This window comes from Centroberyx affinis, unplaced genomic scaffold (assembly GCF_046629955.1).
Source record: "Centroberyx affinis isolate AG114_WGS23_722 - 3 ecotype Tasmania unplaced genomic scaffold, CSIRO-AGI_Caff_v1 ptg000364l_1, whole genome shotgun sequence".
NCBI classification, from domain to species: domain Eukaryota; kingdom Metazoa; phylum Chordata; class Actinopteri; order Beryciformes; family Berycidae; genus Centroberyx; species Centroberyx affinis.
The window spans coordinates 174,094-185,955 of record NW_027279035.1 but is presented as its reverse complement, the minus strand read 5'-3'; the positions used below and the strand labels follow the sequence as shown (position 1 = coordinate 185,955).

Sequence of the window (11,862 nt, the reverse complement as noted above, 5' to 3'; positions counted from 1 at the left end):
GAGACAGAGAGCTTGCACGTGCACAGGAGAAGGCGATGTGGTGATCGTCATGGTGATGGTGATGGGACCTACCTGCATCATGAGTTGGTGCATTTCAAAAGCAACGTATTTCACATTATCAACAAAACAGCATGTTTATTCACATTAGTGTGGTACCTAAACATCCATAATCGTCCCGTAGAATATTAAACATATGTATGATGCACTGTAATATGCACAATAACACAAGTGAAATGAATATGTTTTGGTGACGCAAGCACAGTTTCTAACACAGTATATGATCTCATATGATAAGAGCACAGATCGAATTGGGAAAGGAGGTCAGAGACACAGAAGTGGAATTCCCTCTGCTGCGTCTGAGCTTGGAGGCACACTTCATAACAACAATACCAAGGTTTCTATCTTCCCCACAAAATCTGACAATCACTCTATTCAATCATTACTGAATTTCAGGTAAGACCAGGGTAATGATATGATGTAATGGTAACACTAAAAATGGCAAACTGATAATGGACAGGTGCATAATAATTGAAGCTTCCTGGTTTCGGTTATCAGTCGCCCCACAGTACAAAGAGCCCTAAGGTCAACACCCATTTTGGCCAGTTGAAAACTGTCGCAGCTGTTGCACGCACATTGCACTTTGGGACAAATTACATAAAACCAAGAGGATAATATCCTTATACCCCGGGTCCACTGGAAGACAAAGGAATACTTCACAGGGAGATTGAGAGAGAAAGAAAATAAATACGCAAGGGGAAAAAGGTTCAATCCTCAAACTGAGCAGTGTTGTCGTTTAGCAGAACATGCCAGCGCTCAATCTTCTTGTCTTTGTTCTTGAGGCATTCGTACCAGTGCTTCAAGCTCTCTCCCTTAGCCTGGATGCCCAACTGGCATCCTCCTGAAGGCAGAGGAGAATGTATCCATTAATATGGAGAAAGTAAAATTACATATTAAAAACTGTTTGGAACAAATTGATGGATGGATGGACGGATGGATGGATGGATGGATGGATGGATGGATGGTTGGATGGATAGATGGATGGATGGTTGGATGGATAGATGGATGGATGGATGGATGGATGGACGGACGGATGAATGAATGGATGGATGGATGGATGGACGGATGAATGGATGGGTGGTTGGATGGATAGATGGATGGGTGAGATGAGGTAATTTGATACCAATCCAACAAAAAACTTACCAATGAAGTCATTGGATTTGCCCATGTCATAGTCCCAGACTGAGATATCCAGGGTTTTCTTGGCTAGCTCAGCATGCTTTATTTCATAACTGAACTCCTGAAACACAAAGATGAAATATGAACTGACAGAGTGTAGTACAGTGTGTACGGATAGATCTGGGTGGGCAGGAGACGACAAAGTACGTAACGCTCCATATAAAATAACAGAAAATAACAGTTTGGAAGAACCAACCTCATTAAACTCTGGATTAAGAGTCTTCTTTTTTATCTGTGTCTTGTTTTTGGCTTTCTTGCCCATATCTGGCTTCAGACATCTACAGCACACAGGAGCAGGAAGGAAAATTACAAAATGACAAATTCTGTAGAAAATGACCCATGGCAAAGATTCACTTCAGCTGAATAGAGCACATACACTTTGACAAAGGGGTCGGAGTATCCATTGGAGTCCATGGCAGCCAGGTGAGCGCAGCGGACCACGCCCACTATCAGACGACCCTGCTGACTGCTGTAGGTCAGCGACACCAGGATGCGACCCCTCTCCTCAGAGTCCTCACCGTCCTTCAACTGCACACACATGCATACATACAGTTAGATGATTTATACGCAAGGGAACGAATATTCTATTTCACTGTGCATTTTTGTGAGATGGAATGATAATAAAGTTGAATTAAATTCTAAGACATTTTTTACACTGATCCTAATGCACCATTGTCCTGTACACAAATCTGGAAGGATTATAGTGTGATTACTGGAATCTCTACTAATGGAGGATAATGCACATGTTTAAGTACAAGATTATCTACGTTACGCAATAGGGTTGATTCCATTTACAGCCATGTTTTATAAATTTAAATTTAAATTTAGATTTTTGGCTAAATGTCCGTTTTTTATATTTCCTATTAAACTGACAGAACCAGCTACAGGAACGTATGTAACATCTAGACAGGTGAGCCATGGTCTGCTATTCTCCCATAGAATAATCACACCATATTCAAATCAGAGTAGAAACAGAAGCACACTACTTATCTGCTAAACTAAGTGGAGAGCTTGACTTGATGGCTTCCAGATGGCAGAAAAACATCTAATCTGATATCCAGTACATAGTAGTATGAGTCTTACATCATCCTCATAGAGAGCCATGCCCCGGGCCGGGCCTCCTACAGCCTTCTTCACCTTCAAAGAGAGTGATCCAGTAATCATCTTCATCATCATCATCATCATCATCAACATCATCATCATCGTCATCTTCATCATCGTCATCATCATCATCATCTTCACCATCATCATCATCATCACCAGCACCCCCACCATTACCATTAGCAATGTAACAAAATTGGGAAACTAAAGATGCAAGGAGTCAACACAACTAATGAAAACATAATAGAACAATGTAGAACACAAACATTACTCCAATAACTCTTATACACGTCACAGTATAAAGTTGGACATATTTCATAATACATTTCAGGGCTGTAGCCTAGTACTTGAGCCCAGACTTCAGAGTCAACTTCTCTGTGGACTTGGACTTGTCCTTGTCTCGGGCACTATTGGATGTGGACTCAATTTTGCCTGACTCGACTTTTTCTCTGCATATCGATGATTTCTGAAAAGACTTATCACATGCTTTATTTTTACCTTATCGCCAATAAACTGATCGGCTAGCTACATGCATTCCAATGCTCTTTCCATCCTGCCAATGGATGTTGAAGAGTTTAATGCAGAGCTACTTTGCAGAAAAATCAACATCTTTGTTTATCCAGAAAAATTAAGAAACGTATAGAAAAGTATTACTTAATTGTTAATTTTTGCATTTAGACAAGCATGAACACTGTTTATTGCTTTTTTCCATTTTGGACTTGAATCGGACACAATTTGTTCAGGACTAGGTCTTGACTTGGTCGCGACCCCTTTTGGACGCGGCCTCGACTCGAACCTGATTGGACCTGGTCTTGGACTTGACTTGGACTCGATTATGGTGGTCTTGACTACAGTCCTGATACATTCTTTAGCAATATGAGATGTCAATGCTGTCCTCAGGCTTACCGGGATCACTCTCTCCAAGCATACACTGAAGTTCTTCTTCTGGTTGAACTTGAGTTTCTTCAGGGCCACACGCGTCTCTCCTATGAACTCATTGTGACCAAACTTGTCCTCGTCACTCACTGAAAGCCTGAAGACAGAGAGAACACTATGAAGCTTGGAGAAGTCCTTTCTCTTGAACATGCTATGTAAATGGCACAATATAGGAGGTAAGGTATGTTGAGGTTGGTCTTACCGGAGAGTTTTGCGTGTCATTTCCTCATCAGTGATACCATAGTAGACCAGTGTCTCATTCCACACAGGATTCAGAGTGTTTTTAAGTGTCTTCGTGCGAAGCTTATTAGACTGAGGGACAATAACACAAGATAAGACATTCAAGTAGAAAGAGAAAGATAAGAGGAGAGAGTGAGAATTTCTCTTATTTCCCTATTTACTTGACCAGATAAAGGATGCATGTAGTATGCATGTCTGAATTTGAACATTTTCTTATCTATAGCAGGGTGAACGCAGCATCCAAGTTTAACAAGCATCCAATGTCCTGAATTGACACCTGGATCAGTTGGGTGCTGTTGGGGTGCTAACCCTAGGGAAACGCTGATCACGGCTTTGTGCTGAAATGCGTTTGTTTCTTTGTCTGCTGCTGTGCGTTATAATAAACATTTGTAATTTATTTGGTAGTGCAGGCCTCCCTCCTTTCCTAACCCTAACCTTAGCTAAATAAGTGTCTTAGCCCTCTGTGCACAGGGCAACACTGTGCTATTGACACTGCTATTGATATGTTCTGATATAAATCAGTTGAAAGTGAATTACTTGATGCGTAACATGTGACCAGTGACCAGAGGACGGAAGGTTTCAACAGTGAAATCTGACAATTTCCACCACTGGTTGTTCATATTGCCACCAATATTCACCAATATGACATTCATACGATATTTAAATCCAAGCTAATTCTATTGTTTTTGATGTGTTGTTTACTTCAGAGCTATTCCAAACGTGAGTAAATGCCACTCGTGTAAACACCAAACAGTTTGCTAGCTCTATTACGCTGCGACTAAGATGTTCTTTCAACAGTAATAATAATAATTCTTATGCTCATAAATGTAGTTACAGCAGTGGATGCTCATATAATCTTTGATTAACTGATGTGTGGTCATGGTTACATTGTTACTTTGTGGATATCCCAAATGTAATAAATGCTGATGAACACCAAACTTCTTTACAATAAAACTAAATCAGAGCTGTGTTGTTTTCTGAAATTAGTTACAGTAACACTCCAGTCATTCAGAATCGAGCACCTATGACTGTTTGGTTTAGTTAGAGTGAATGTGATTATACCTTACTGGCTCCAGGTAAGAGGTGCAGCTTCACATAGGGATCAGCAAGTCCGTTTGAGTCCATTGGCTTTAAACCCTGAGACACATAAAGCAAAACAATGTTCCAATTCAGCGGGAGCGAGGTGTGGATGTGTGTATGTGTGTGTGTGTGTGTGTGTGTGTATGTGTATTTTCTGTCTATATTCTATATGATCTCTGCTGTATCCAATTCATTTTTGCTGCTGCAGTGGCCGAATTTCCCCACAGGGATCATTAAAGTTTCATGTTATATTATGTCATGTCATGTCATGTCATGTTATGTTATCGTATCGTATCTTATGTATTGGTAAGCGATAAGGTTAAGGTTAGGGGTTAGGAAATGAATGCACATCAATGGAGTGACGTCTTCATTCAAATAAACAAGGGTGTGTGTGTGTGTGTGTGTGTGTCTGTCAGTCTGTCTGCATGTTTGTTTACCTTAGCTTTGACAACACAACAGTGCAGGGCGTTGTTCTCCTGTTCGTAAAGGAGACTGAACTCCAGAGATCCCAGAGTGGCTGCCAGAATAAAAACACAGCGACACAATGGTCAGCTAAAGCAGAAATGAAATATGAGCCGTTTTATATCCTTTCTTTATGTGACGCCTGTTAGAGAAACCAATTTCCCTGTAGGAAAGATAAACATTGATTGTCACTCTTCATCGCTCCAGAGGGAAATTGCTTTGCAGTTGTAAGCACACACAAAGGAATTTCTATTATTTATATTGATTAAAATGAATTAAAAAAAAGGAGAAAAGGTCTGGGATTGGTAAAAAAAAACAGTCTAGTTTCTATAAATCAGACGGCCAATTAAAGTAGAATAATCAATCTCACTGGCATCATCTGAGTCGTAGTCATTGTCCTCGTCCTCTGCTTGATCTGGCGAGGGACGCTGGGGAGCGGGCTTATGGGCCGGGGGATGGACAGGTGGAGCGAAGCTGGTAGCGGGAACATGTGTTGGAGCGGAGCTGGAGGCGTCAGGCTGTCTTTTGTCTTCCACAGCTGGAGGAGGCACCGTCTCTTCCCTCTCTGAGTTCCTGCTCTCCACAGCTGGAGCAGGAGCTAGGGGAATTATCGTTACAGCATGCCATCAGCACTTAACACTGATTCAAACAATCCTTTAGTATATACTGATGTTAACGTCTCTTCTGCGAGCGGCCCCAGCAGGGTCAGGCTTATTCTCAGGAGAAGCGGTGCTACCTGGGTTTGCCCGAGGCGGTTTGGAGGCTAGCGCAGGTTTCTCCATCTTCACCACGGCGGCTGGGCGGGCCTGGCTCTCGTTACAGTTCTCCGCCGCGGTTCCCGCTCTCCGCTCCGAGGCCCGTTGTTCTGATCCGCAGCGGGGCTGTGGCTGTGGTTCTGTGCTAAGCTCTGAGGAGGCACAATAAGAATTAAACCCTAACAAAATACAACTGCATGTGGTCTCTAATAACAAAATATCGCTGCATGGTGCACTTCCTTTAAGGTTCCACTGGTATTATGGGTTTTTAAGGCCAATACTTGGTACTTTTGAATTGGAGACAGTATATTGTACTATTCAGTATTCTTTAATTTTTTCATGCCAAAAATGTATTACAAGTTTTCGGTGCTCCCACCATTTAGAACATGGGACACTAAAACTGGCCATTGAAAACCAGGATGATGATGATACTACTACTACTACTTCTACTTCTGCAACTAGTACCGCCACTGCTACTAGTACTACTACTGCTACTGCTAACAGCTACTGCTAGTAGTAAGTAAGTAAATCTTTATTTATTAAGCACTTTTCAAAATCGAGGTTACAAAGTGCTTCACAAAACAGAATGTGCAAACTGTCAACGTAAAAAGATCAGAAACACAAACCAACATGAAACATACAGACAGTAGCATCAATAAAAAGCCAGCCTGTAAAAATGTGTTTTAGGTTGCTGTTTATAACATTATACAGAGTTTTGCTGATCGGGTCAATAGTTCTGTAATATATAAGGGTCTCAGGCCATGCAAAGCCATAAGAACTTTAAAGTCAATCCTAAATTTACTGTAACTGGTAGCCAATGTAAGGAGGCCAATATGGGGGTTATGTGAGACTGACAATTCAATCATAAAAGCACATTAGTATCAATTCAGGTTAAGGACTTCTTCATAGACTTCATAGACCATTGTAATATCTATCAGTTCTACAATAAATATGCATTGCAGTATCAATCATACTGGTGGGCAACACTGACACCGATATCTGACTTTTATTAAAAAGTGAATATCGTCCCAGTACAGTATATTAGCAAACCAACATATCAGTACACCCCTAATCTACCTGGCCCCTGATGATCTCTCACAGCATCCTGAGGTCCATCCTGGACCGCCGGGTCCTGGTCAGCGCCGCTGTCCGTACTGGACTGCCTAGGTCTCGACAGAGGCAGGGGGGCCGGCAGGACCTGCTGGGTCTGCCCCCTGAAGAACCAGGCTCCTGACCGCTTCTGCATCTGCACACAGGAGCACACAAGAAATTGCACTCGATAAGAGCATCAGCTGAATGCTAAAAATTTAAATAAGAGTCAGAAATATTGATTTTATATGCAATGCTGCGGTAATAACACACTTTTCACGGCTTTAGTTATTTACTGTTATTGGTTGATTCATTGATTGATTCATTGATTGATTTGTTGATTCATTGATTGATCAACTCATTCATTCATTGATTTTTTATTGGAAATGTATTTGTTTACTAATTTATTTTTTGGAACAGGCATGTGACTGTTTGTATTTGCAGCATGCAGCATTACAGAGCAGTTCTTCTGTGTATGACTGACAGGAAAGAGCATTTATTTAAAGAGTCTGTTCCCTGAGGCAGAGGCCTCACCAAACACAAGGGCATCATCAAAATAGCATTGTATAACTGAATCACTAAGAAAAACAGAAAACAGAAAACAGACCTTTTTCCTTATGTTGTATATTGATCAAAGCACTATCTGTGGCTTTTTTAATTAAATAAGCTTTTGAAATAAAACACTCTACTCATTTTGGATATTGAGGGAAATACATTTTCTAGGGCTCTGGACAATGAAATGTAATTGTAAAAAAGAAATGGTTTATCTTAAGGAAGCTCAGGTTCTGGTAACTGAATACGACATAATGGCTAATTTTGTCTCTTGGCCCCATGGTTTTGCTGGACCCCCACTCTGTGTTGCCATCCCCGTTCTACATCACTCCTCTCCCTCACCTCTTGGTGTTCATTGCAGATCCTGCAGAGCCACACGGGACAGGACCGGCTGTTGCTCCAAATCCCACATTTACTGCACATGTGCTGCAGGGAGGCAAACCCATAACACACATGAAGATGCACACACACAGGCACAAACATACACAGATTTAGTCTTTGGTGGCAGGTGCAGAGCACATACACTTTTCCAGTTCAGGTAGCATTAACCTTTACTTAGCAACAAGAAACAGAATGTGGTGCATAAGACCAAGACATACACAGTGCGTGTCAGAACAAGTTAGAACATGGCCCACTGGCTGCTTATTGCCATAGGAAATCTCCTAGGATCTACCATACACTATGGAAAATATAGAAATCCTCTGTGGAGTAGTCCGTATATCCTCTGAGAGTATGCAGTCAAGTGTAATTTTCCTATGTTTTTCTTTCCTTGTCTATGTAGGAAAAGTACACATCTCCACCTACCTTTTTGCATTGGACACAAAGGACAGCTGTGACCCCCTGTGGTCCAAAGGACTCCCCACACAGCAGACAGCGCGACTGCCCATCACCACACGCTGTCTTCCTTATATTATCCAGCCGAGAAGAAAGACGCCTTGAGAACACATGCAAATAAGTGTAAGCACAGACACACAGCGGGCGCTGTTCAAGTTTTACACCAAGACTGTTCAGCTCAGTGAGCATCGGAGATTATGGGTCACAGGAATCTGTGCAACAGAGACAAAACTCTTCTTCTCTCTCACCCAATCCTCTCCTGCTCCATGGCCTCCATCATGGCCGCACGTGCGAGTACACTGTTGATGATCTCCTTTTCCTCATCTGTGAGCTCCTCCCCTGGGGGGCCGCCAGACATGTACATTGTCCACCCAATCCTGGACCCCAAGCACGCACACACACGCACACACACACATACACAAACAAACACAGAGCATAGTTTAAGTGGCATGCGAAGAGGGAATATGCAGCTCAGACAAAAGGCCAGAATCTCCAAAGAGTGCATAACCAAGGAAAGCCACGACACTAACAACTAAGGACAACTACACAGTTGAAAATATTTCGGACTGAAAGCAACACAGAGTAACTACAAAAGTGTCTATAACACACAAGTATACAATAACATGTTCCAAATTAGCAGTACATATTCTGCCCAAAATACCTGCAGCTTGGAGCTGAGACCAAGTGATCAACTGAAAGCAAATGACAAACCCAGGAGTGAGTTGAGTGCTCATGATATGTTTGCCTCAGAAACATTATTAAAAAAAATAATAGTCCTACAAGTATTGTTGCTTCCAACATAGCTGTCAATAAGATGTAAAATCACTTGTGGCCCCCAGACAGAAAGACTACAGCCCTAATTTGGTGCCGGCGCAAATCAAGCACAGTGACCTTGTGCTGGTGAAGTGGCAATTTCATTGGCTGCAAGCAGATTTTTCCCGCCTGCACCCATTCAGTAATTTTGTGGCTTGCCATGACATTGCTTGAGAAACGGGTAGAAAGCCACAGCCATAGATCTATCTCTATTGCAGTTACAAAATGCCATGCTTCAGGTGCTTCTTTTGGGAAAACTGATGGAAAGATGGAGACAATGCATGCAACTGATGCCCCCATGGAACTCAGGTGTTTTTTGGATGAGGATGCGGAGCAGGGACTGGTGCGAACAGATGGTCCTGAGGGAGTTCAGAGATGTAGAGTGGAGAGAGAAGATCCTCGCTGACTCCTGAACCCCTGAGGATGAAAGTGGCAATCGCTCTGTATAAACCTGGAAGCTGTTACGGCCAACCAGTTAGGAGTGCTCAAAAGCACTGCTTGTGTACCTATTTTGCAAGAACATTTCAAGAACATGGTGTGCAAGATGTAATCAAGATACCCGCACTGGATGAGGCGTTTGTAATTGCACGGCACTTTTACACTTTTAAAATGTGCACCACATCCCTCAAATTCTAGGCTGCAGATGGAATTGCACAGACTTGTCCTTCCGCCTTGGGATGGTTTTAGGGATTTAATCAACCTAAAGGGAAGGCCTTCAAACAGCTGTAGATGACAGATATTAGGAAAAATCACCTCTTAACTTGGTCCTTCGAGCTCCACATAACACAATGACAAAGTCAACTAATGCAAATAAAATCGAGTACGGAATAGAATTGGAGCGATTCACACTCCAACATAAAACTGTTCATGCTCATCAATACACACAGAAAACATGGTGACAGGGATTTCAGTATCTCCAGAAATGTGAATTCAACTTAAAAAGGGACATCATCTGTCCTTGGCAGCATGTTTGAGGTGCCGTATATTCACACACCTCCCAGACAAGGACATCAGATTCCTCTTGGGAGAGGCTTTTTGGTGCAGCAGGTCTAGATTTTGCTCATCCAGTACTGTGATCCAGTCTGTCAGAGCAGCGCGGCAGGGAGGAGGGAGCGCTCTACTTTTAAACACAAGGAGCTGATTTGATCGGCCATGATTGACACCAGCCCCTTCCACACCTACTGATAATTTATTCCTCCTAATCCAAGCAGGTGAACCACCGCTGCACCAGCACCTCTGCTCCTGCTGCCTTGATTCATGAAAACAGGGTCCTAGATGTGGCTGACTGCTAGTTGTGGAAAGTGAACTGTTAGCTGGAGCATGGTATTGAACTCTGGTTGGCATAGCTTGGTGGAATAAATGGCCTGATATTCACATATTCTATTGCTGTCGTAATTTCCACTGACAATCATCTCTACTGTATAATCTTGCCTTGGCTTTACTGTCTGATGAATCTATTCCATAGAGAGTACGCTATATGACCTTCTCTCAAATCCTCATAAAATAGGCATTAAACCGGCCATCACGTGACTTTAGACAGTGATTGCTGAAAAAGAATATTTTAATGCCTGCTTCCACTTTATGGCTCATTGCCCCTCCTTATCTTTCTCATCCCTCTCTCCTCCTTTCCTCACTGTTTTGGTCCCTCAAAAATGTCCTGTCCCCGATGAGTGCAAATGTCAGGGGTTGCTGTCATTGCAGACAATGTGGAAACCTGACGGATTGATGTTTGCGAGTGTGTGTGTCTGTGTGTGTGTGTGAGAGAGAGTGTGTGACTGTGTGCCTTGGAGGGCTCGGAGTGAGAAAGCAAGGGAGGGGGGTCACTAAGAAAAGGAACGTTCTGGAGTGGCAGACACTTTCAGCCCATGAGTCACCACTCAAAGGATTACACACACACACATACACACAAACAAACACACACACACACACAGAAACGCTGTCATTATGCATCAAATCACTGGAGTTACACCCAGGACCATGTGAGAATGACAGAATGGTAGGATGTGAAAAACAAAACAAGGAGGTTGATTGGTTTTGCATTATGATTTTACTTGTAATTAAATAATGATGAATATGATTCAATCACGTTAAAGCACACACACACACACAACTTTCTAAAAGTGACTATTAGAGGTTAACAGTTGAATAAAAGCTTATTTTCAAGAAATATATCAATACTAAACCTCAGGCTAATAAATGCTCTCTCACTCTCTCTCTCTCTCTCTCTCCCTCTCTCCCAGATACTCACGTGCCTGCACACACACACACACACACACACACACACACACACACACACACGCACATATTGAATTGGCTGTTGACCTGAGCAGTCATTGCCTTACAGTAGATCAATGTGGACTGGAGCTCTGCAGCAACAGGGACATGACACTCCTATCTGGCTCTCAATGTCATCCACTGAAGAGGACATAAACCGCTTACACATGACAGCACATCAATATTAGCCCTTGTTCCAGCCCATCTGACCCCCCAGCACCACTCCCCCCTCTCATCTTCTCATGTATAGCACTTGTATCTCAAAGCCGGTCGCACCTCGTAACACTGATGTCATCAAACGAGAGCTGTTCCACTCCGATTTCAACCAGAGCCACAGTGAAAGATCCGGTGTCCACAGATCGTCTTGCACTTTCCACTATATTACTATTTCTTTTGCATGACATTGCACAAATCCTCTTCAAACATCAACACAGCAGTGAAAAATATTACATCTACAATTTCTATGACCAGTATGGCCCTTGTTGAAACC

The 11,862-nt window shown here is 42.5% G+C and overlaps 1 protein-coding gene across 1 annotated transcript; it reads right to left on the bottom strand.

The window, feature by feature from the left end:
* Positions 1 to 764: 764 nt before the first annotated feature.
* On the bottom strand, positions 765 to 8,649 carry rph3aa (rabphilin 3A homolog (mouse), a). Its single transcript, XM_071515684.1, has 15 exons — positions 8,534 to 8,649; positions 8,256 to 8,385; positions 7,794 to 7,877; positions 6,888 to 7,056; positions 5,792 to 5,962; positions 5,426 to 5,641; positions 5,031 to 5,110; positions 4,576 to 4,650; positions 3,476 to 3,585; positions 3,244 to 3,370; positions 2,320 to 2,373; positions 1,613 to 1,764; positions 1,433 to 1,514; positions 1,201 to 1,297; positions 765 to 898 (listed from the first exon to the last, which is right to left on the bottom strand). The coding sequence occupies exons 1-15, from the start codon at positions 8,647 to 8,649 to the stop codon at positions 765 to 767; spliced, it is 1,797 nt and encodes a 598-aa protein (XP_071371785.1).
* Between the last annotated feature and the right edge of the window lie 3,213 nt (positions 8,650 to 11,862).